General features: G+C 37.4%; 1 protein-coding gene across 1 annotated transcript; it reads left to right on the top strand.

The window, feature by feature from the left end:
• The first annotated feature begins 4,422 nt into the window (after window positions 1-4,422).
• On the top strand, window positions 4,423-25,372 carry LOC127662856 (TBC1 domain family member 12-like). Its single transcript, XM_052154232.1, has 13 exons — window positions 4,423-5,873; window positions 10,981-11,107; window positions 14,313-14,434; window positions 17,086-17,168; window positions 17,302-17,419; window positions 17,616-17,722; window positions 17,922-17,984; window positions 18,579-18,673; window positions 18,762-18,833; window positions 21,115-21,243; window positions 21,550-21,659; window positions 22,756-23,014; window positions 23,835-25,372. Exons 1-13 carry the CDS (start codon window positions 4,693-4,695, stop codon window positions 23,913-23,915), a joined length of 2,547 nt encoding a protein of 848 aa, XP_052010192.1. The 5' UTR covers window positions 4,423-4,692; the 3' UTR covers window positions 23,916-25,372.
• Window positions 25,373-26,400: the final 1,028 nt, after the last annotated feature.

Here is a 26,400-nt window from a genome sequence, read left to right as displayed (position 1 = left end):
TAATAATAGCCTGAAAAAACAAAACAAAAAATAAAATAATAAAAAACACGATTTGTTCAACAAATCGTGTTTTTTTTTTTCTTCAAAAAGTATAAAACTAAATAACTTTAACTCACAAATGTACATATTTCTAAAATTTTAGCTTTACTTAATTTTAATTAATGTGTAGGCTACAACACAAAATATACATTTTATGCCGTTTATATAAATTAAACGAATAATCGTGAGTTCCTTGAATTTCTTTAGCTTAAAAATCCATAAAATAAATATTTTAAGTACAACTAACTCAAACAATCAAGTACAGAGAGGTTGTTGTGGAATTTAAGCATGTTTGTTTGGTCAAAAGGAACATATTTGGGCTTTTCCATCCATCCATCCATCGTCAACCGCTTATCCTGTGTACAGGGTCACGGGGGGCTGGAGCCTATCCCAGCTAACATTGGGTGAAAGGCGGGGGACACCCTGGACAGGTCACCAGTATTTGGGCTTTTATTAGTTGTTATTTAGAATTCAGAGATTTTAGTTATTATTTGTATTATTGGTGTTGTTTTACTATAAAAAGCTGTTTTGTGATTGGTGTTCCACAATTGGTCAACGAATCCTGTTCATTCCATGTCATTTTCCTTATGCATGTAGCTACATCTGCATAGCTGAAGTACAACTTTCTGCTCTTCTTTTGGGGATACATTTTAATTGATCAAGTATTTTCTTTAGAGCCAAGTGTATTAAGTAGAGTGATATAAATGTTGATATAAACAGTGATATAAATGTTAATTTGAAATAGCTTGCTATTAGTTGCTAAATCATTTAGTGTGACATACAGTACATTTTTAATAAATAATGCTGAATGAACTGACACATGTATTTAACAAAGGTTTCTTGTATGCTGTCATAAGTTGAATTTACTTAAAAAGCATGATGCAAAAATGCTATATATATATATTTTTAAGTTAATCCAAACCATCTTTTTTTTTTTTTTTTTTTTTGTCAGTTGTTAGGTCACCTTAAGGAGCTACTTCTAACTAATCTAACCATTAACATTTTTCCTGTAACTTGAAGTGAGGTTAATTCAGACTTGCAAAATTATATTTTATTAGGTTAACAACTTATACAGTGTACAGAGACTAGCTGTCACATTTCTTACTCCTTACTCCAAAGTTAGGTTTATTTCTGAGTGTCGACTTCTGTAGGCTATATGCCCTGGCTGGCTACAAAAAAAAAAATAAAAATACTGAAAACTTTCACAATTATTGATCTGGAAAAGGTAGTTCACTTAACACAAATGTACTTTTTGTGACAACATGCCCCAAATAAAGTGTGTTCACACTTGGCAGGGTTGGTTCGATAAAAAAGAACTCTGGTGCGATTGCTGTTTTAGTACGGTTCATTTAAACAAGTGTGAACGCTGTCACTCGAACCTTGATGCGCACTAAACAAGCGAACCGAGACCGCCTGAAAAATGTGTATCGATCCGCTTCCAAACGAACTCTGGTACGGTTCGATTGATATATGAACGCAACATGGGCCAAATACGTCTAAACGCACCAAAAACAGGAAGTAATTTGCCTAATACTGACCTCAAGCATACCTGGTTCTTCTCATCATCATAGGAGCCATGTTTCCCATTACAGTTCGGTACTGGGGTCGGAACCGCCGTCACCCGTCCTTGCAGCATCATTTCATTTGTCTGCACAACGGAGGAATTCCTGGCGTTGTTTTTGACTCCTTTACACATTTTATTAACTCTTCGTTTGTTCTCAGCTGGTAAAAATACCACCATATATATATACATATATGTATATATATATATATATATATATATATATATATATATATATATATATATATATATATACATCCAATGAGCGCATTTCGCCAGCATTGTTTTGGATGTTCGGTAAGTTCCGTCAAAAAATATACGTCATAAAAGCTGTCCAATCAGGTCGTGACTTGTCCCTGATGCCTTTGGTTTTGTATCGTTAGGTTCGGTGTTAAGAATGCCAGTGTGAACGCTAAACGAACTAGGACTAAATTATCATTTTCATTTTTGGTTCGGACCAAGAGAACCGAACTAAAAGTGTGAACACACCAGGTAAGTTGGGGTTAGTTGTCACTGGAAACTTGTAATTTAATAGCCTTTTGTACTCAAAACATTATAGTTACTGAGACAACTTCCTTGTGACAAGTAGCCCCAGTATGCCCTATAGGTCCATATTATCTATGCATATCCTATAACGTGCAAATTTATTTGCAGAACTGCAATAAAAACTTTATGCAGCAATTATGGGTAGAACAGTATTGCTTTGACAAGTCAGAAAAGCTGTAGAGTAGACCTACTCTGTCACAGAGACAATGTTTGTTCATGGCTATATATGTGTCGGGTTGGGTCTCTAGCCTCTGAAAAAAAAAATGGTTTTAAGTTTCCATGTCTATTTAATAAAATAATCCTTTTATTCATCTGAAAATACAAAAAACAAAACAAAAACATGTTACTGGATACTGCAATATTCAGTTTTCTGTAGTAAGGTTGTGCAGAATAGCTTGTCTAATGCTACAGATTAGACAAATGTGAGCAAATCACCAGTTTTATATGTCATTAAAAGGGGTGGGTTAATAATTTACTCACACATACACAGTGATTTGCTCACATTTGTCTAAACTGGAGCAGTAGACAAGCTATTCTGCAGTATAAATATATAATGTATGGAATAATGTACAGATTTTTCTCTTATGGAAAGAAATTGGTACTTTTGTTCAACAAAGTGCCATTCAATTGATCACAATGTATAATCAGGATAATTACGTGAAAATTACTATTACAATTTAAAAAACATAATCAGAACTTTTTAAACTACTTCAAAGTGTCCTCATCAAAAAATAAAATCGTCCATGTGCTGCAATGACAGCTTTGCAGATCCTTGACATTCTAGCTGTCAGTTTGTCCAGATACTCAGATGACTTTTCACCCCACACGTCCTGTAGCACTTGCCTTAGATGTGGCTGTCTTGTAGGGCACAAAAGCTCAATGGGGTTAAGATCCATAAGACTCTTTTCCAATTATCTGTTGTCCAATGTCTGTGTTTCTTTGCCCACTGTTGTCCAATGTCTGCGTTTCAAAAGTGGCTTTTTCTTTGCAATTCTTCCCATAAGGCCTGCACCCGAGTCTTCTCTTTACTGTTGTATGTGAAACTGGTGTTGATGAACGGGTAGAATTCAATGAAGCTGTCAGCTGAAGACATGTGAGGCATCTATTTCTCAAACTAGAGACTCTGATGACTTATCCTCTTGTTTAGTTGTACATCTGACCTCCCACATCTCTTTTGTCCTTATTAGAGCCAGTTGTGCTTTGTCTTTAAAGACTGTAGTGTACACCTTTGTATGAAATCTTCAGTTTTTTTTGGTAATTTCAAGCATTGTATAGCCGTAATTCCTCAAAACAATGATTGACTGATGAGTTTCTTGAGAAAGATATTTCTTTTTTTGCCATTTTCTGACTTAATATTGACTTTAAGACATGCCAGTCTATTGCATACTGTGGTATCTCAAAACAAAAACAATGTTAGGCTTCATGTAACATACCAACTATTCAACCGTTTGATATAATGGCAAGTGATTTTCTAGTACCAAATTAGCAATTTAGCATGATTACTCAAGGATAAGGTGTTGGAGTGATGGCTGCTGGAAATGGGGACTGTCTAGATTTAATCAAAAATTACTTTTTTAAATAGTGATGGTGCTGTTTTTTTTACATCAATAATGTCCTGACTATACTTTGTGATTAGTTAAATGCCACTTTGTTGAATTAGTACAAATTTCCTTTCCAAAACAGCAAAATCTTTGTATGCCACTGTGTGTTATGTATGTATGTGTATATATATATATGTATATGTATGTCATTTTGCACCCTGTTATAAGATTAGGGGAAATCCAACAGTCTGACAAACTGTCAGTTAAAACCTATGGAAACTTTTAACTTTTTATCTTGATACTCATATCAGAAAATTATAAAACAACAAATACTGCTAATGTTAAGTGTTTTCTTTATTCCTGCTGTTTGCTTAAACTAACCTACGACATAAAGTCTTGTGTTTTGGCGCCCTCTAGTGGTCCTTTAGACTTTTACACTGATGGTAAATTTCACCATACCTTATAGGCTTTTGACCATGGTATGTATTATAATCTAATGCACCTTAAATCGAATAAATCTGAATAGATAGATAGATAGATAGACAGATAGATAGATAGATAGATAGATAGATAGATAGATAGATAGATAGATAGATAGATAGATAGATAGATAGATAGATAGATAGCAAATCCTGTGATTTCCGAGCGTCCTGCAGTTACTCTGGCTGACCAATAGGTGCCGCTGTAACTCCTGGATATCCCACTTCCAGGCTTTTGCTGGGAGAGACACGCCAACACCACATTCAAAATGGCCTCTATCAGCGACTACGCTGGACGTAGGTCAAAATGTGCGTAAACAATACCGACCCGTTGCTTTGCTCTCCATCCTCAACGTTAAAGGCATTGGAGGAGCGATGTCATGAGTATACTGCACGGGTAGAACCGGTGGGGTATATAAGATGAGATCTTGTTTTGCAGACATCTCAGCCGAACCGGGGCGCCGCCGCTGCAGTAGCAGCAGGGCTTCATCTGCGGTTCCGAAGCACCACCGACACCTCCAGTGAAATGGAAAGAGTGGAGGATGTGGTTGAACAGGGTCTTACTTCGTCTATCGATGTCAACGACAACCGAGAGACAAGCAAATCACGCGTTTACGTTTCGGACCCTGAGGGTACACGGTCCGGGTGGGCCGCCGGAGAGAGTTCTGTTTACAATCCGGGTATGAAGCATAGAGATTCGAACCCAGACGTTGCTGCACCGTACGACAATCACATTAGGCTTGATTTGATAGCGGACTCTCTCTCTCCGGCGGTGGGGTGCAGGGACGGAATATTAAATGGCTTTCCCGAACAGCAGGAGGCGGATTTGGTATGTCCGGATGATGACATTTCCGACCTGACCGCAGCTGTGCGAGCAGACGGAATGTCCGAGTCGTATCGGGTTACCGGGTCTTCCGAGCCCGGGTGCGACTGTGCGGAGGAGGGCTTGGATAAACCCGACAAGGGTTATTTAAATCCACAGCTGAGGTATGCTGTGTCATTTGTTGGCAAAAACTCGCCAGATATGAAGATGTCTAACGGGGATGCGATCTACGAGCATATGGATCATGATCGGAGTCATTTAAAGTGTTTGGATTATGGACGTACTCTTCCCGAAGGTTTCAGCAGGAAGATGGCTGCTTTAGACCGAGGCATGAAAGTGGGGAACGGGGGGTTGTTGATTGTCAACAGTTATGACACGCTGTCTCCAGTGTCCTTCGGAACCTTGGGTGGCCTTCCTGCTCCAGAGAGCCCTGTCTTTGTTCATCCAAGTGATGGAGAGAGGTCATGTGAAAGGATCAACCATGCCAGCGCGGAGCCCTCGGAGGCGGCAAGCTGTGACCCAGATCCGGCAGACACTCTGTCAGACCTCAGTGCCAAGCTGTCCTTGTCTCCCCTTGCAGAGAATACCAGCGATTACACCGAGACCGACCCGAGCCCGGAGGAGGAGTACAGAGAGACGGACCCACCACTTCGTCCCCAGAATCTGCGGACTCACCCCGGCCACACGGTCTCTCTCAGCTGTGATGCCACTCCTTTGAGCCCCGGAGATGATGGGTATTTTGGAGCGGAGGGCGGCGTTGATGAATGTCTTGACACTGTAAGCGCTCCAGACAATTTCCCAGACACATTTGGCGATGAATTCGAGGCCTCATCTGACCAGTCTGTTGTTGCTAAGAGACACGGTATCACCGAGTACCTGACCAGGTAGATTACTACTATATCCAGACAAGACTTTTTGACTTGTTGCCACCAAATCTGCTGGTTTGTAGTGGCCTTACTTAGATTCACTAGATTACCACAAACATTTCCAACGTTCTCTTATCATTTACTCACCCTCATGCCACCCTAGATGTGTATGACTTTCTTTCTTCTGCAGAACACAAATTACGATTTTTAGAAGAATATCTCAGCTTTGTTGGTCCTTTTAATGCAACTGAATGGTGTTTAGAACTTTTAAGATCCAAAATGACATAAAGGCAGCATAAAAGTAATCCAGACTCCAGTGACTTAATCCATGTCTTCTGAAGCGATATGATAGGTGTGAGTAAGAAACAGATCATTAGTTAGGTCCTTTTTTACTGTAAATACTGTTTTTTCTAAAAATCATTGTGTTCTGCAGAAGAAAGTCATACACATTTTAATTTTTTTTTAAATTGTTTAGTGAAATTTTATATTTTATTGTTTAATATTATACTTTGTGTTCTGTTACCCTGGTATTAATAATAATATTAAATGCTTAAAAAAAACTTTACCACAGCTGCAATGGAGTTTCTAATACAGCTGCTGTGGTTATGATAGTGAATTTGGCATCTTCTAAACAAGATGACTTGTTTCTGTCAAAGAAACGTTATAGTTTATATTTACTATAGCAATTTGCCCTGCTATATTTTATTAGCGAGTTTAAAACCAAAAAATGCGAAAAGGGACCTTGTTCTGAGCTGCAGTCTTCCACACGAACATATGCTTTTAAAAAAAAAAGCTAGAATGAGTGCCAGGAATGTGCCAGAGACAGTTTATTATAGATGGACCACATATTAAAATGAAAGGGAGAAATTGGAATGACCAACAGAAGTAGAAAAGGAAGTCCCACCTAACAGGTAAAAGAGCCAAGCACCTCAAGAATGCGCATGTGCATTAGCATCTTCAGATCACACCAGTTTAGTGTGATCTGAGCAAAAAAAAAAAGATTTTAAATCTGTTCTTTGATCGTAAGCTTGACCAACCATTTTGGAGATTTTGGTCTTTCCCCATTCAAGTAGATAGGAGTTGTACAATTATGCCGCTCGTTTACATGAAAAAACACCTGCCCAGCCTGCCTGGGAGTGTTTCAAATGAACCAGAGAAGAAAGACTTGCCTTGAAAAGGATTTTGACAGAACCCAAGTGTCTTGAACACATTTTAACTTGACACGGCATCTAAAAAAAAGAGTGCCGCTCCTGTGCAAGGTTCTGAAGAGAGAAAAAACTGTGAAATGCGGCGCAGCGGTCAAAAACGTCCCGCAACTCTGGTTAATGCAAAAACTTGTTTTGTGTTATTGCCCCAATAAAAGTGACCTTGAAATAGCCTATACACCTCATGCACTATATTTCAACTCTTGCAATAGCTTTGTGTGAAGAAGAGACCCAAATTTATTTTTAACAAAATATAGAAGAGCAGTGTAAAGCAGCTTTAAGTAACTTCTTTTTGTTCTAACAAAGTCCTATGGATTGTACCTACATGGGCTTTTATTTGCTGAAGTAACAGAGGTTTAGGTGTGAGTGTGGAACGTCACACTCTGTTATTCGCATGATCAGGTAATGAGTGACAGGTAAAGACTTGTGCTTTGACAGTCACTCACCTGTTGTTCACCTGTGGCTCTTCTATTCTTCACTTCACTGAAAGATGTTTGGTGCTGACAAAGAAATGTATGGCAGGAGGTTTTAGGTCTACTGTTTACTTTAAACACACTTGCCTTGTGTCAATTCTTTAGAAGTTTGATCGAGATGAGTCGCTTTCCTTTATTAAAGTCAAATCAAAGTTAAAGCTCAAGTGTGTAGTTCTTTTGTTGTTGAAATACCTCTATTCCAGATTCATATACTAACTTAAAGTGTAGCTTAAACTGTGGCTCTGTTTGTTTGAACATCCCAACCACCTCGACATGGATACAGCAACATTTGGTTCAATGCCATGAATTTTAGGCAGGATTTTGTTCTGGTCAAACCAATGGAAGACGGGGGGAGTGCTGGGAAGCCTGTTTGAAAAAAATATTATTTTAATTCTGTTATTATTTTTCATTTCCAATTTGTTGATGCTAGAGAAATTGCTTTATTGCGTGGTCTGTACCTGGTAGTGTGAGTCAGAACACATCATCATTATAACCGAACCGCATTAATTTGCCTACATATTTGACTCATGTCTGCTCTGTTTCGATTCTGTTTGGGTGAGAAGTTGAAAGCTCTGTTCTGCACCAGTAATGGAAAACCAGAGTTCTGAAGGGTCCTATACCCTGGAGCTTTGGTCTTTACAAAGAACTTCATAGTCTTTGCCTTTTAGTCTGGAAAAAATACACACACTGAGGAATTTTAATGTCAGCTTTTATGAGTTGGGCTTCATGGTGCTCTGCTGCTCTTGAGGGCTTGTTTGTTTTGGTTATAGAGATGTTTTTCCCTCTCAGTGTCTTCAGTTCCTTGTTTTACTGACACACTTCTGTTTTCTGCAGGTATACCATGTTCTTTGTCATTTTTTCTCTCACACTTTGACTTATTTCAACCCTTACAATAATCTAGAGTTCTGGCAAACTTGCCGGACATTTGCCACTCATTATTTTCACAAGTTTTCCAGAACTCATGATATTTTTGGGGGGGGGATTATGTACTATGCACTGTGTACTTACACTAGGTGGCAGAGTACATAGTGAAAAACTAAAGGCCTTTGCTCACCAAAAGCATTGCGATTGTAAGAAGCAAATTGTAGATGAATGGCTCTTTCACATAGGAAGTGACACAAATGATCACCGCTTGTAAATTTACACTTTTACAATTTACCCATCGCCTTTTAACGCATTTCTGACTAATCCTGTCTAAGCAACTTTTGCCCTGCCGCCATTAATTTGATACACGTTTGCTATTTCTCTTAAGTGGGATTTTATTAAAATAATAAAAAAAAAGAAAACACGTTGTTGTCGGGTCATTTGTAATAATGACATGAGTTACCCAGAGAGGATACCTGCAGTGTTTTTCTTTCTTTTAAAAAAATTATGTTATAGCTGAATGTTAATTAATTTATGTATTGATTTAAGTCATAGTAAAAGCGATAGTAAATAAACCGTTCACGGCATCAAAATCTGTGACATTATATGAGACATTATAAACAGCTCAAAATATTTTCTCTTTTCAAGTGACTTTAATAATCATTTTCCTTGATTCTGATCACAGCCTCCACAGTTATTATTCAAATTATCATGTAATTTAACAATTTCTTTTACTAAAATTTCAAGTAAATTTGCATTACAATGTCACTCTTCATACAAGCCCATGTAAAAATATCATCCATTCCTTTTATGAGAATATTTAGCCAAAAAACTTGTCATTCATAGCAAACTACTTCAATCCAATGGGGAGTTCTGCAGAGCTTGTCAGAGCGAGCAACCGTAACTAAGAGGGCAGAGCTTAAAGGGTAAGTAGGTTGCGCTAATCGACAAGCAATTTTACCCCACTACGGTTGGCTGCGCAAAGCACCTTTTAGCTCCACCCATCACGGATGAGAAATCACTGCGCAATATATAATGACTGTTAAAACAAATGTTGCCAATGCTTCTATTTCCATGTACCGGTATATCTACTTGTGTCATACATTTGCTAAAAAATTAAACGTGACATTAAAGTGATAATTCACCCAAAAATGGGGATTCTCTCACCATTTACTCACCCTCATGCCATTCCAGATGTGAATGACTTTCTTTCCTCAGCTAAACACATTCGAAGAAAAATAGAAAAATATCCTATCTCAGTAGGTCCTTAAAATGCAAGGGGATGCTGATCAGGCTTTTGAACTCCAAAAAGAACAGACAGTCAGCATAAATGTCATTGATATGACTCCAGCGGTTAAATGCATGTCTTCTAAAGCGACACGATCATTTTTGTTGCAAAAAATATCAATATTTAAGTACTTTTCAACTATAAATTAGGGCTGTCAGTAGAATCACATTTTTAATGGTGATTTCATGAATATTTTTTCATAGTTAATAGTGATTAATCTCAGATTTTAAAAGTAGTAAAGTTTGACTCTATATATACTTATTTTTGTCGTAATGCATTTATTTGTTCTTTAAATTTTATCAAACTCCATCCAGCCGCATTGAACTCCATATGAAAAGAAAGTGTTGCTCTGCTTTTAGCAGTGGCACTTCCAAAATAAAGATAAATCATCCGAGCTGTCTGGTGATAATTAGCTGACACTTCAAAAGCTCTGCAATGGGTACAAAGTTGAAATTATATTAAATGTAAGCGTCAACGGGAAGAAAAACTAGCTGCACAGAGGGCTTGGAAGAATTTACATTCTTATGTAGTAAAACTTACAAAAGACGTGTGAAGTCCCTTCAGCATTAGTTTTATAAGAGTTTCTTTCTCCAGCACTTGATTATTGGCACGGACTCGCTGTTGTGTGTTTGTTTTTAGTGTGTATATGAGTGTATGTCCCCACTAAACATGCCTAGGGTGAGGTGTTTACATTTGAGCTGTATAAAATGTCAGAATCTAATGTGAAATCAGTACATGCCTTAATTGCAATTAAGAAAAATAACGCTTTAATCATTTTAAATTAATCTCATGCGTTAACGTGTTAATGCTGACAGCACTAATGTAAACTATTGCTTCTGTTCAGCAACAGTATCATTTACAGTACAGTACACCATTTGGTAAATGGTGGAAAAAGTACATATTGAGCAGTCTCGACCCAGCTCACAGGCTTTATTATGTCATAAAGACAGCATTAGATTGATTGTCCCATCAAAAAGCATTTTCAGAGATTTAATGAGCACAACTGCACAGCAGGGTACAACTGTGACTGTGACTCAAGGCTTTATTTGCAGGATGCTGGGTATGCTTTATCACCATGAGCACATTGAAATCTCCCTGTATTAAGCACATAAAATCTTGAGGCCTGCTCTGCTTGGTTGTCCAAGATGTATCGTATATTTTGACGCCACCTATATATGTGTTTGTGTGTGTGTATATATATCTCTGAACATTTGGACGCATTGATTCAAATGTGTAGCATGTGTTTTTGAATATTCACACTTCTTCTTTCGCTTCCTCCCTGTCTGTCTTCAAAGGAGTTTGTTTTCCTGGAAGCCCAAAGAGTTAAAGGCCACAGCTTCCCAGAGTGCTCCGGGATGGAAGCTGTTTGGGAAACTTCCACTGCGGGACAACCCTCCCAAAGACTCCAGAACCATCCAGCAGGTAAGAGAGGAGACTTTAAAGGAAAAATTCTGTCTTCACACTGAATTGTCAAAGCCTGAACCTTTATTTCCCTCTGCCAAGCGGATGAAGTTAACTGAAGCTCCTGACCTGTATCTGCATACTTTTATGCACTGCACTGCTGCCACATGATTGGCTGATAAGATAATCGCATGGATGAATGTTGGTGCCAGATGGGCTGATTTGAGTATTTCTGTAACTGCTGATCTCCTGGGATTTTCACACACAACAGTCTCTAGAGTTTTCTCCAAATGGTGCCAAAAGCAAAAAACATCCAATGAGCGGCAGTTCTGTGGATGGAAATGCCTTGTTGATGAGATCAACAGAGAATAGCCTGACTGGTTTGAACTGATAAAGTTACTCGGAGAACTGCACTGTTCAATTGCGGTGAGAAGAATATTATCTCAGAATGCTCTTCTGAGATGCGGGTTGGCACTGTTTTGGTGGCACGAGAGGGACCTACACAATATTAGGCAGGTGGTTTTAATGTTGTGGCTGATCGGTGTATACATGCACAGCTAATCCAGGTACAAGGAAAACATTAGAGGTAAAAAGTACATTTCTTAGTTGTTTCCAAGTCTTCACTGAATTAGTGTTAGATATGATGCATTAATACAGATTTGATGCTGCCGGGAGTGGCAGATCTGTAAATAAAATTATACTTAACTGGTAATAAACGTATTACTAGTTAGTATTTGTTATGATTTCTATGCCGATAAATCCACCACACAGGAAAATTGTTTTGTTTGGTTTTTTTTTGCTTATTTTGGTGAGGCAAGTGGCATAATTTAGGCTTGTTTTTCCAGACCAGGTTGTTTTTCACTTGCGAGATCTGGCAACACTGCAATTGGTATTTAACCCACCCCTTAGTGCAGAGTACAGTCATATTAAAAAGAACGTTATTAACTGTTCTTTTATTTTGATCTAACCAGTAACCTTTAAGAAATAGGCTGCAGAACGTCTGAACTGAAATGAAAAAATACTGTTTTGGCTTAGAACGAACCAAAATGTTTTTAGTCCCTCTGCCTAACATCTCTTTTTGTGTTCCGCAAAAGAAACAAAAGTCATATGGGTTTGCACCAACATGAGGGTGAGAAAATGGTGACAATTTTCATTTTTGGTGAACTTTCTATAAGAATAAGTAAGTCAAGGTACACTACCTCAGTTACCATCTTTAGAAACATTGACAAAATTAATTCCAAAGTTCATTCTGCAGAGAAAGGCAGCAATGGAAAGTGGATATGTAGAAGGAAGCGAGATTGACAGAAATAAAGGGAGAGAAAGCAAAAGAGAAACCAAGAGTAAGGTAGAGACAGCATCAGGGAAATAAAGAGGGATTGAGATTGCTGGAAACTATGCGTCATATTGTGTGTCAGCCAGGGGAGACAAGTGTGTGTGGGGCAGGCGTGGGCTGTGTGTGTCTGCAGCTGTCTTTACTCTTCCCCTTTAGTAAAGTGGTGATGACTGAGCCTCTGTTGTTTTCTGCTGTTCAGTTCTGGTTTGCTGCTCATTTTGAGATTCACCCCACGTATGCCGCAGGTGTCTCTCTGTATTCCTGATAGAATACACACATACACTGAGGCTTGTCTAATCTTAAAAATGCAAACAAAACATAACTGATCTTGGTTTTTGGTTAACTTTATTATTATCCTTAACTCCTTAAATTCCAGGCTCAATTACAAGTAAAGCTCAATCGACAGCATTTGTTGCATTATGTTTACCACAAATATAATTCAGACTTGTCCCTCGTTTAATAAAAATTTGCAAAGATCTGTGTTACAGTGAGGCACTTACAATGGAAGTGAATGGGGCCCGTCCATAAATGTTTAAATACACACTGTTTCAAAAGTATTGCCAAAAGGCATACATTTTTTTATATGTTAACATGATTTTAGTGAGAGAACATCGGGCCAATCATTGACATGACAACAAAGTTGTAATATTGAATATTACTTTACACAGATAAGGTTTGTAAGCAATTTTATCACACTAAAATCAAGTAAACATGTATTAACACATTATGTGTGTATTTTATTATTAAATAATTATTTTGTGGTAATAAACATAATGCTAAAAATACTTCTGATACTAAGACTAAAATTATATAATAACATATTTTATTTTAACTTTTTTGGGGAGAACCATCCCTTTAAAGACCTCAGAATCAAAATGCATAACTATTAGCTTTGATGCCATCTATTTGCTAATGTACCCCTAAAAGTTGATAAAATAATGTTTTATCAGATATGCCCATTTTTCTCTTCCAGGAAAACAAAATAATATTTATGACTCATCTTACATTTATGATGAATATACAAAATTATCTATCTAATAAAATCACTGGCTAGCTAGCTATGCTAGATAAATATGTAGGTTGGAAGGTAGGTACTTCATTGAGCCCATGTGGAAAATCGAGCTGCATTAGCAGCAATACAAACTCAAAGTGCACATAATATAACAGTATATACAGAACATTAGGCAGTAGTACTATGAAATATATACATTATAAACAAGGCACATGATATTCACAAGTAATGCAATAAATAAACGTTTAACACTGAAATAACAATTTGAATAAAAGTAAATAACAATAGAATGAGAATGTTCCACATAAGAAAGTGGAATGCCTTTCAACTGTATGAAACTATGAGTTCTTGAAGAACTTAGTGAAATCAGACCTTAATACACATGTTTATCTCTTGTCTGGAGACAGACTGTTTGTGGTCGTGTGAGAGCCTGCATGTTTAAACAAGCCTATAGCTTCAGCTCGGTTTTAATGCGTGCCTGTTACATTCAATTGAGTGTTAAAATGTCTTGAGTTAAATCACACTTATGTGGTAACAGTGGTGTGCTCTCAATCTCAGTATCTCATCTTTTCCTCCTCTCATTCTCTGATTGAACTAATATTGACTAAGAGTCAGTGCTGGTCAGTTGTTGCCTCTTTATGCTTGAAGCTCACACACTGTCTCTAATGCATAAGTAGTTGCTTTGGTTTAAAAGGGGCCTAACATTTGGGCCTTTGCCTTTGGACCTAAACGTTTGCACTGTTAGCATGTGGGGATCTCATGCCGGAATTCTTAATTCCAGTTACAATTCATCCAGATACACATGGTGCAAAATTGTAGACGTGGATCTTTTGTAATCTTTTAATGGCTGCTCTTCTTTTTTTTTTTTTTCTATTATAAAGGAGTACGAGTCTAGGGCGGGACCCACCTCAGGACCGCTCCCTCAACCTCAGCCAATGAGACGGAAGAATCTAGAGTTTGAGCCTTTGTCCACCACTGCTCTCATTCTGGAAGACAGACCTGCGTAAGTCTGACAAGGGAACTACAGCTTCCATAATGCACTGCATCCTCACATTCACGCTTCAGTTTAATCAAATATTTACTCATTCACCGTGAACTGCTGGCAAAGCTCAAGCCGTCACACCAAATGAGTGCATATAAACCTGAAGAGCAGGTTTATGTTATTTATATATATATATATATATATATATATATATATATATATATATATATATATATATATATATATATATATACATATATATATATATAGGATGTGTCTATGGTTTTGTATGGGTTAATCAGTAAACATTGGCTTGCATCAAATTTGTTTAGGGACTGATGTTATTTTTGCAGATCAATAGTTAGTGATGCATGGTTATTATGTTACTCAATGCCTTGGGTTGGCTGCAACCTGTCAGATTTCATGCCATGTTCACACCTGAATGAGATTGCTTTGCATTTTATCCGGTTGTATCTTGGGAACTTGTGACCTCTGGGATTGAAAGTTCCTCTTTCTGAATGCATACACAAACAATAAAAACATTGCAAACGAATAAATTAGCTGATCAACGTACAGTGCAAGGCTCGTCACTTGCCATTGTCAGCATGGTCGTTCCTGAAGCGTGTCCTCAATCTGGCAACCTGCATGAGCTTTGAGTCTGGGGAGGAGTGGGTGGGGGAGAACTCTCTCCAATATTTAGAATTTGGACTGCATTACCCATTTTAAACACTTGATGTCTATAACTATGTTTCCACCCAAGGATATTTTGCAAAAAAAAGTTTTAGCACATAAAAATAAAGCTGATGGAAATGCAAATTATTAACATAATATTTTTCCGTTTAACAAAAACATTTAGTGTCACATGACAGAATTTACTCTAATCGTTAGTCTGTGTTAATCTTGATGACGGTATACATCCTTGAAAGCCAGTTTATTGTATGTGATTATGGATTGATCTTAACGGCATACCTGCACAGATCTGATGCTGCAATCATGACACTTCCAGAAGTGCCAACACAAATATCTCATATCATGCACATCAACAAGTGCACCGAGAACAAATGAATGGCCACTGTTTGCTATTAATTTAATCACTGTATCCATCCATTTATTTATTAAAGTTGCTTTTCCACACCATGCAAAATAATAGATGGCAGTCATGGAATCGTCCCACAGTACATAATAAAAAAATTCTGTGCACAAAGATAAAAACACAATACTAGGAGAAAAGCTTCAGTGTGCTTTTTTGGAACACTAACACAGCCCAGTTCTATAAAAGTATTGTTTATACATTAGAAAAATGCTGGCAAAATTCCCTGTATTAAATTAGGCTAAATAAGTTACCAAATTAATAAAGTATTAAATAACATAATTAATTACCAAAAAAAAATTCTATATTTTTATACCTATATTAGACCTACCATAGATATATGCCTTTTCCTTACACACACTTAAATTAGCCTTACCCTGTTCTGTAGATGAAAAAAGTCAGCTGAATGACGTTCTCAGCATTTTCTCCACTTTTTTTTTTTAAGACTGTAAACTTTCGTTGACTGTTTATCCAAGGCTGAGTTCACTTTCAGAGAATGAGCTTTTGAACATTTTAAAACTTTTCAATATTTTAAATCTAACCCTCTTTACCTCAGATCACATTTGCTGAGCTTCTTTGGAAAATGTAAATTGCATTATGACGCTAAAATTAATTTAGATGACAATCAAGTTCAGTTGGTCGTTAAAAGTTGCTGGACAAATATGCGGGACATCATGCAGTTGTGATGGTGATGCTTTAGATTTGATGATTGTTCAAAAAAAGCCTGTTCCTGAATATCAGGAATCTATCATATGTAAACCCTGATATTACACCGCATCAATTTTTCTTTAATAGTTGTGCACACAGCATATACACATCGATGGATGATCCTTATACTAAGACTGAAATTTTCCCCCACTACTTGGTGCAGGTTTCCAGCTTGAACAGGGCCATGACAATTTGCTTTCGGGTCAGAACTTTTGGCAACCTGCGATAAGCGCATCATCTGGACCAATATTACAGTCCTATCAGAAGGGAAACTGCTCCATTTTGCTTGCAATTCCTCCTGAAATTACAATGACAGTAAGCTGGCTAATTTCAATGAATTGACTCAATTCTCTCCCCATATTACCAAAACTTCGGAGGAAAATAATTATGACATCTGGGAGGTGAAAGGTACACAATAAGCTATAAACACACATTTCTGTATGGAAACGGCTTAAGGACAGATTTATTTTGCGATAAACCAAAACTTTTGCATCAAAGTGTTTTTTTATGCATCACATGCAAAATTGTTTTACGCATTTTCACTTTGTCGATAACAAAAACAGTGTGAAAAGTGGATGGAAACTAGTCTAATGTTACAAATTGCTCCTTTTAATTTTAAGGCTTTTAAACTAGTGCTTTTAAAAAAAGTACCCCTTGAATTATTTAGAAACATGAAACATATTTTTGGTGTACTAGCCCTTGAAGTTGGCAATGGATGTTCTAAATGTTACATTTACATATGTAGCTCTTTGTGGAATTAAAGGTCAAACTAGTGTGAATGTCTTTGTGTTTTAAAGGTATAATGTGAGATTTTGTTTCTTTGCCTGGAGGTTTTGTATATTTTTGCAGGTTCAAAGATTACTTTTTGTTTTAGGAACCTGCCAGCTAAATCAGAAGAGGAATCTCAGAGACACAGGCAGGAATACAGTGAGATGGTTGCAGGGGCCAAGAGAAGGGGTGAGTGTCAACACGTGTCTTTTGTGCATGCTCTTCTGGTGTGTGTTTACAATGGAAATTACTTTGCATGCACATACACAGTAGCGTATTGTTGTTGCGTTACGACATGAACACAGTTTCTTCTTTCGCTTAGAGTTGAAAGAGGCACAGAAGAAAAAAAGGCAAATGAAGGAGAGATACCGTCAAGAAGAGAACATTGCCAACGCCATGGTGATCTGGAACACGGAGGTCCTGCCTAACTGGGAAAGCATGTTAGTTTCCCATACATCTGCAACCTTTAATATTTAATCTGTGTCTTTCAGTGTTTTTGGCAAACAAAAGAAAGTATAATTATTTATACTTTCATTTTATCCCATCTTGGGCTAAATGACTAGTAGTTTAAATTTGCATGTCATTAGTAACATCATTAGTGATCATATGTTTATGCGTTCTGTTGTTATGATTCAGGCGTAACACTCGGCGTGTGCGTGAACTCTGGTGGCAGGGCGTTCCGCCCAGCATCCGTGGGAAAGTCTGGAGCCTCGCCATCGGCAATGAGCTCAACATCACCCCAGGTAACCATGGCAACTGTGCCACCCCATACAGTTGGCTGATGACCTTTTGCCCCTCTGGGTTTGCGCAACATCTGTCTGGCAGCAGCAGTGGCAATACTTTAACAAACAAACACAGACTGTCCAGATGTACTGTGTTCACATGGAAGCAGCTGTTGTTTATGTCACAGTAATTGTTTGTATGTGTGTGTGTTTGTTTTAGAACTGTATGAGATCTTCCTGTCCAGGGCCAAAGAGAAATGGCGCAGCTTCAACGAACATGAAGGTTTGTGTTTGCTCAAACACTGATAGAGCCATTGCTAATTTTCTTTACCTGTCTGTATATGAAGCTATGTCAGATAATAGCTTAAAGTGAAAGTGAAAACCCATTCACGACCAGTTTTATTTCAATAAGGAGTTGTGTGGGTTGTTAAATGTGGGTGTTCCATACCAGGAAGGAACCTTATCTGAATGATAAAAAAAGATTAGACATTGAGTAAACAATGTGTAAATAACCTTTTGGCTAATGGTTAAAATGATGTGATTGTTTCAGTTGCTTTTTGATTAGATTGTGGAGGCAAATGTATTTGGAATAATATGCACTGATGAACCATTCACAATAAGAATATAAACATGCTTTAATAAAGTAAACAGGCCAGTTTCATGTTCATGTTCATTTTTTTTAATGTAATCTATGAAAGTGTTCAGCCATAAGTTAGTGAATATGAGTTTGTTTAAACTGTCAGATTGTTGATGGTGTCCAATACATGGTTTTCTTTAACAACTTCATTCATTATGCCACAAGAAATGAACTTTCACATGAACAATGACTTGTCTTATCTATTCTGACTGATGACTTCATCTGGTTTTGATTGACTAGACTGTGGTGTGTCACTGGCAGACAGAGAGTCGAGTCTGGATTTAATCAAGCTGGATATCTCCAGAACTTTTCCCTCCCTCTACATATTCCAGAAGGTAAGAACAGGTGTCTTCGCTCTGCTGCCTTGTCTTTTTTTTGTGTTGCTTCCATCACAACTTATTTGTGCATCTCCCTCTCCATTAGGGTGGACCATACCATGATATATTGCACAGTGTGTTGGGGGCATACACCTGTTATAGACCTGATGTAGGCTATGTAAGTATTATGATGGTTGATATGACAGAATGTGTTTATGGTGAAATCTTAGTACATTGCTTTGTACTCTTAGCAGGGCATGCAATTCACATGCGCGTTGTCACATGTTCTGCCCAGGGCAAAGACCTGCTGCATATACAAATGCAATCTGGCCAAGTGGCTATGCGGAAGATTGAATTTGTTCCACTTGTGTATATCTGTCTTTTGACTGTGTTTTGTGATTGACAATGAGTTGATGTGCTTTTAGTTTGGGGGTAGTGATAGATGGATGTATATCGGAAAAGGCAGATTAATCGTGAAAGGTGAAAGTGTGTCTCGAGTTGTTCCTGGCAGGCTACTCAGCCTTTACAGGCTCCGGTTAGGTTGGGGGGTATCTGCTGCCTGCATGGAAAAACCCTGACGCATTTGTTCAATTGGCGAAACTTCACTAATGTTTTTCCCCACTTTCTGTGGCTAGAATACATTTTCAGGAGGTACATGCTTGACTTGACTGTACATCCTAGCACAGAAATGTATTTTGTTGAGCAGTGCACAATTATTACGCGTCGCATGTCCCGGGCATAATAAACAAGGGAGCGGATTTACTGTATGGAGAATGGAGACTTCAAGTGTTGAGCCAGGTGTGGGAAAGATATGGGCAAGCTTCCTTATCTCTTTACCTCGCTAGAAAATGCTCACTCATTTTCAAATCGGTTGAGAAAAGACCCAACGTGTGCGGGATAGTGACTGAAAGACCTGGCCGTTCAGCAAACTGCAGCCAATGTACTTGTAGAGACTAAATAGCTGCCAGAGAAAATTATAATTTTGAGATTTAAAATTTAGCAAATTAAACTTCAGTATACAATATGTTTTATATCTGTATGAATGGTGTCTAATAATGCATAGGCAATGTACACTTTAGTTTCTCTTGCCAATAAAGTTTGATATGAATTGAATTTTCCCATTTGATCCTATTATAAAAGAAAGTCCAATGGAAAACGGCAGAATTTTGCCCAAATTGTAATTGATTTTATGGCATGTATACATATACTTGTGTCAAAGATTAGTACCTATATAAATGTGTCTAATGAACTCTATCACAAAAAACTGAAAATTTTAACATGTACATATTTAAATAATTAAAATAAATGATGGATTACCAAAGTTTGTTGTAATGTGTAATATACCATAGTTTAATAGCAATTAATCAAAAAAACAATATTAATTAAAAAAAATAATACAGCCCTAATTATAAGTGACCCTCATCTAACATGTTAAAATAATCTAAAAAGGCATGTCATGACCCCTTTAATGGATAATAACTTGTAAGCTATTTCTATTTTCCAAATACTTTTAGTCAATTGAATAGGGTTGTGCATCCATCCATCCATCCATCGTCAACTGCTTCTCCTGTGTACAGGGTCGCAGGGGGCTGGAGCCTATCCCAGCTAACATTGGGCGAAAGGCGGGGGACACCCTGGACAGGTCGCCAGTCCATCGCAGGGAGGGTTGTGCATATGAACCAAAAACATTATATAGCTAATTAAAAATTATTATAATTGTTTTATAGATATTGCAATTGGCAAATGTTTTTCCTTATTCATACAGTTTACATTCAAAAATGCATTTGTATTTAGCAGCCCTGATTTTGAGTAAATATTTGTGTACAGAATGTGTTCAAGCAATTTTGTGAATCTTATTTGCCGTCATTAAATTGTAGATACACTGGACCCAAAAATATATACATGTAAGTCACTATTAAAATTGTAAAATTTAATTGCACAGTATAAAACAAAGTGGCATCTGCAAATCGAGGACTAACTTCACTTTCTATAGTCAATTTTGTAATGATATTTTACTGGTCCCAAAGTTTTAGTGGGTATGAAATCCGTTCTCCTCAAGTTCACACAGGTGTCCAAGCAGAGATGCCACAGGCGTAGTTCATAACATTACCTATGGACATTATCGACTGACGTTTGACAACCAGAAAGTGTCTAATTTTAAACCGAATATCTCTAGTTTTACCATTTCAAACCTATCAAACCTCTTTTTGTCAAATGTTTTACTTGAAGAGTGTGGTTGCGCTACTGTTCTTTGAAATAAATGCCACTTAGTTTGATGTTTTGTTAGCTAATTCAATAATATTTATACATTTGTAAGTATGGCTTAAGTGTCAATTTTAGGGGCCACTCTAATATATAATCATTAAATCAGCTAATTACTATTCTGCTCTCTAAATATCAGTATCAGTGTTGACAATTAGAAAACCCAATAGTTTGATGTGTGTGTGCGTGTGTTTTAGGTGCAAGGGATGTCCTTCATTGCTGCTGTTCTCATTCTGAATTTGGAGGAAGCCAATGCCTTCATTGCCTTTGCCAACCTCCTTAACAAACCATGCCAGATGGCCTTCTTCAGAGTGGACCATGACCTGGTACACATACTCTCTCTCTTCATCAATCCTATTTGTGGTAGACCTGCTGTAACACTAATATTTGCTCTTAAAATAGAGGGAAAGTTGTTTTTGCAGTCAGCATTAATTTCAACCATATGTTTGACCCATTTATAGTGATTTCTTTTGCCAAAAACTTTGAGCCAGGAACTCACAAAAGTTGTCGTGTTGGCAAAACTGCTGAGGAACATTCCTTTTATCTTACACACTAGATGTTGTCCTTCTCATCAAGTTTGTTTTTAAGATGGAGTCATGCTCTGTACTTATGTTATATTTTGTTTTTCCAAGATGCTGAAGTATTTTGCAGCGTTTGAGGTGTTTTTTGAAGAGAATCTTCCCAAACTGTTCCAGCACTTTCAGAACAACAGCTTGACACCTGACTTTTACCTCATAGACTGGTAATACTGGATGTAAAATATTTGCCCCTGCTCTGTTTGTTCCTCTCCCTTCTATATATTTCTTTTCCTTGTTTTGAAACCAGAGAGGAACACAAGTCATCTTTTTACAGCAGTAACTCTTAATTGCCCCCTATCGGCTGGTAATAGCAGTTCAGTCTTCCTCCATCCACACAGATCTAATCCTTTCATATTTAGTTTGTAGTCCTAAGAAACAGTGAATCTTTCTAATTTCTTATGGGGTTTTAAAATGGCAGTTTTTGATTCAATAGAAAAATAAGGATTTCCTTTTTTTTTTTTCCTTTGTTTTGCCATAACTCTGAGGCATGTGAATACATAGGCTAGTCTGAATGTTGATAATTAAATAGTGCAACATTACCAACAAGGATTTGAGTTTATGTGCTTAACCAATTCTGTGTAAAGAAGTGGACAACCATTTGAGTCCATCTGTAGTAACTTGTTAGCAACTTTTTATCTAACCATCTTATTGTCTTCAGGTCATTTTTGACTTTGCACAGGTAAGGAATATGTTATAAATAAAGTTTAGTTTTTGGTACAGGAAACAAATATTGCGACTTTGTCAAAACTATAAAAACTGACTAAATAAAAAAAGAAAATCTGTTTTTGCATATAATTGTTTAAGAGAAATAAAACATTCTTTCCATTTTGGTGTTGTACAATAATGAAGAATTTATGAATTGTAATGGTTTTCAAAGGGCTTAAAAATGACCCAAAGGACAAAAGGAGAGTGCAATAGGCAGGTTAAAACACTCAAAAATCATGTTTGAGGTTTCACTGTATATCATTTATGCCATAGAACAAAATGGAAAAGCCTTGTCAAGTCTTGTTAATCACCGACCTTATTTTCCTCATAAACCAAAAACCACTGCTGTAAAACCCCATTTGAAATTTCTGACAGAACCCATTGCGAATTAGCCTTCCGGTTTTGCCTACAAATTGACATTGTGACTGAACAGCTCTATTCTCTCAAATGACTGGAAATTCATGTTACAAGCGGTTGTTACTTGCATGATTTGCACTACTTTTGCAGACAGAATTCTTTCTTACCAGAATTCTTTTATTTATGTCATGCTCTCAGGATCTTCACTCTGTACAGTAAATCATTACCGTTGGATGTGGCATGTCGCGTTTGGGATGTGTTTTGCCGAGACGGAGAGGAGGCGTTATTCCGGACGGGACTCGGAATCCTGCGGCTGTACCAGGAAGTTTTACTACAAATGGATTTCATTCATAGTGCACAGTTCCTTTCCCGACTGCCTGAAAACACACCTGCACACACACTCTTCTCCTGCATAGCAAACACACAGATGGTCAGTAACAACCGTCGGTGGAACCAGGTGAGGATACACACATTTATTTATAGGCAACTTGATTTTTCTGATTCATGAGGTCTTAATTCTATCCAATTTGATTCCATCTTGGCTTCATGGGGTTAGCTTCTGCTATTGTCCATACATTCAGAATAAATGATTTTGTTAAAAGTTCAGTATAGCATTATTAATGTAATACTATAGTTCATTTTGTTCATTAACTATTAAAGGGATAGTTCACCCAAAAATGAAAATTCTCTAATTTTCTCACCATCAGGTGTCATACACCCAGGTGTGTATGACTTGCTTCAGCAGAACACATTTGAAGAATTTTTTTTAAATATCTAAGCGCAGTAGGTCCTTAAAATGCAAGTGGATGGTGATCTGATTTTGAAGCTCCAAAAATCAAAGACAGTCAGAATAAACGTCATCCAGCATTAAATTAATGTCATCTAAATTGTGTTGCTTAAGAAGACATTAATTTAACTCCTGGAGTCGTATGGATGACGTTTATTTTGACTGTCTTTTCTCTTTGGAGCTTCAACTGTTTGATCACCATCCACTTGCATTTTAAGGACCTACTGAGCTAAAATATTTTTCTTCAAATGTGTTCTGCTGAAGCAAGTCATACACACCTGGGTGTATGACACCTGATGGTGAGAAAATTAGAGAATTTTCATTTTTGGGTGAACTATCCCTTTAATAGTTAATGAACAAAATGAACTATAGTATTACAATCAATTGAGGATTAATCAAAATGAATGGCCAAATCTGAAAAATCTATATTTTTATCCAGCCCTGATTCACAAAAGAGTTCCTCAAGGGTTCCTCTCCCTCTCTCTTGCAGGTCTTCTCTGCTCTGATGAAAGATGGATTCAGAGAAACAGACAAAAGCAGCAGTAGCAGCAGCCCTGCCATAAGAAGCTAACCGCTTACAGCTAACTCTCCCAGAAAAGGTGATGACATTTCTGAGACTTATAGAAGATTAAGTCATCTCACAGCACTTTGACCTCTGCAGTGTGTCTTGAAGAGGACCAGAACATCTGAGGGACATAGCTCAGGCTCTGAGCCAATGTGCTGAATGTACTGTTTGAAGAATCTCCTAATGGACCTGTCCGCTGTGGAGGGGCCACTTCTTTCGCTTGTGAGTGTGTTTGTGGTAGAATGAGTCTGAGAATAAGTGAAATGTGAGTCAGGTTACCGTATAATGTGCCAACTTTGTCAATGTTACTTTTGTAATGTTGTGACTTTAAGAAAACAAACTAATCAAAATAAATCAAACACACATGCACAGTGGCCAGAGCCACATGAAATAAATACTCCATTCCAGCTGATGTGAACCAGCGGTAGGCCTTCTGCCACACACACACACACACACACACACACATACACACATACACACACAGAGAGAGAGAGAGAGAGAGTCTGAACCTGAGGTACACTTTCATTAGCGCCATCCAAAACAGTCTGTCTGTTTGTTATAAATCAGTTTTTCTTCTTTTTTTACCATCGACAACTATGGTGATATTTCTTTATTTAATCAGTATTTTGTCTTGTTTTCCATAAAAAAATAAATCGAAACATTCTTAAATGAGGTACATTTATCTATTATTAAAAATGTCATTTTAAATGTTTTTTCTTTTTTTTAAGCATAAATCTAACAAAATGTAGTCATGTTTATGCATAAAATAATAAGAAAAAAACATGAGGCAAGAACAAAAAAACTTAAGCAATGCTATAGAAGACTTGTTTTTAGAGACTATATCTTCAGTAAATTTCACATTTTGAGGTGAAAATAAGACAAAAAAACTTTTTCAGAAAATAATTTTTTGCAATATAGCACTCATGACTTTATGCTTCAGTTATCAAAATAATCAGCCACATTACTTGAAATAAAAGGTTTGCAAACACACATTTACAACACACTACACACAAACAACCAGCAAACAAGAGATCAGTTTTCAATTGTTGCAGCTTGCACTACACTCCAAATGAATGAACCTGTACATTTCCAGATTTGTTTATTTAAAGTCTTTTTTTATTTAAGAGCTATGCATCTTGTTTTTCTTTTTTTTATTTTATTTTTTATCTTCCTCACTGTACAGTTTTCTTACAGTTGGTAATGTAGTTGTCTGGTGTGAGGAATCTTGAGTAGATGTGAACAAAGTATTGGACTCCTGCTTTGTTGTCTTGTCTTTCTTTCTTAGAGTTTCCTACATTTACGCAGTGTCCTTTATGATTAAACATTACGTTTTGAGGATTTAAAGGTTAAAAAGTGCTAAGAAAAAAAATAAAAAGGCCTGAATGTATTTGAGTGCAATTTACAGATCACTGGAAAATACAGTGGGGCTCAAAGTCTACACTTAAAATGGAATAAAAAATATAAATATTTACCAAAAATGTATTATGAAGAAATATTAAAGATTCTGCACTATTTATAGATCACTAAGTAAATTTGTGACTGAGCATGTTAATTCTGTTGTACAAAAGGTCATATTTTCTTGCTTCACAAGATGCTGTTTTGAACATCTTCAAATCATGCTGGGATTGTCTAGTTACTATTGTAACCTCGATTCCCTGAAAGGAGGGAATAAGACGCTGTCACGACGCTGTGTCACGAAGCTGATGCTAGGGGTCACCCTTTGGAGATCCGATCTCCCTGAATACTATAAAATCACGCCAATCCTATTGACAGCTTGAAGCTTTGCCCCCAGATTGCGCGCTCAAAGCAAACATAAATTAGAGCTCCTGCCATAAGCAATGTTTCCAACCCAGTGCAGAAGTGGAGCACAGGTGTGGTGATCGCTTCTTTAACCTGTGGGAGATGGAATAACCCTTCTGCTTGGCAAGATCCAGCGGCGGCTCCAGAATAGTGGGTGTGCACAAAGTAAGGTGCACGCCACATTTTTGAGAGCTTGTTGTGCACCTCCAGGAAGAATGGAACTGGACACTGGGAAATAGCTTGATGCCGTCCTGCATTCAGAAACCATTCTAGTCGAGAGTGCTCTGACTCCACATGGAAACCACATGAGCTCAACTGTCCACGAGAGAACATGCATCAGATTTATTAATTGCCAAAATCATCTGGCGAAAGAGACCTGATGCATCGAGAGACATCACGTCATCGTACGGGGAACCACCAAGAGATCACGCCGTGCCCCCCGACAGAGATCATCGCTGCTGTATACGTGAAGCTGCTGTGTAAGGAAAGCAGGAGGACTGCAAAAATACTTACTTGAAATCTCCTCTCTGGATATCCTAGCCTCAAGTCCCACCCTTGTGTGTTCCCTCAGGAGATAATTTTATATTATTCAGGGAGATTGGAGCTCCAAGGAGTGACCCTTAGCGTCAGCTTTGTGACGCAGCGTTGAGAGGCTGACTTGTAAAGGAACACATATCATTAATTTTATATA

This window comes from Xyrauchen texanus, chromosome 22, assembly GCF_025860055.1.
Source record: "Xyrauchen texanus isolate HMW12.3.18 chromosome 22, RBS_HiC_50CHRs, whole genome shotgun sequence".
NCBI lineage: Eukaryota > Metazoa > Chordata > Actinopteri > Cypriniformes > Catostomidae > Xyrauchen > Xyrauchen texanus.
This window is presented reverse-complemented; position numbering and strand designations above follow the sequence as displayed.

Bases quoted from the DNA above. Each gene is read 5' to 3' on its own strand.
- LOC127662856 (XM_052154232.1), top strand. From the start codon at position 4,693: ATGGAAAGAGTGGAGGATGTGGTTGAACAGGGTCTTACTTCGTCTATC. The intron at 18,674-18,761 runs GTAAGAACAGGT...CCTCTCCATTAG, and splicing joins CCCTCTACATATTCCAGAAG to GGTGGACCATACCATGATAT. The intron at 21,244-21,549 runs GTACACATACTC...TGTTTTTCCAAG, and splicing joins TCAGAGTGGACCATGACCTG to ATGCTGAAGTATTTTGCAGC.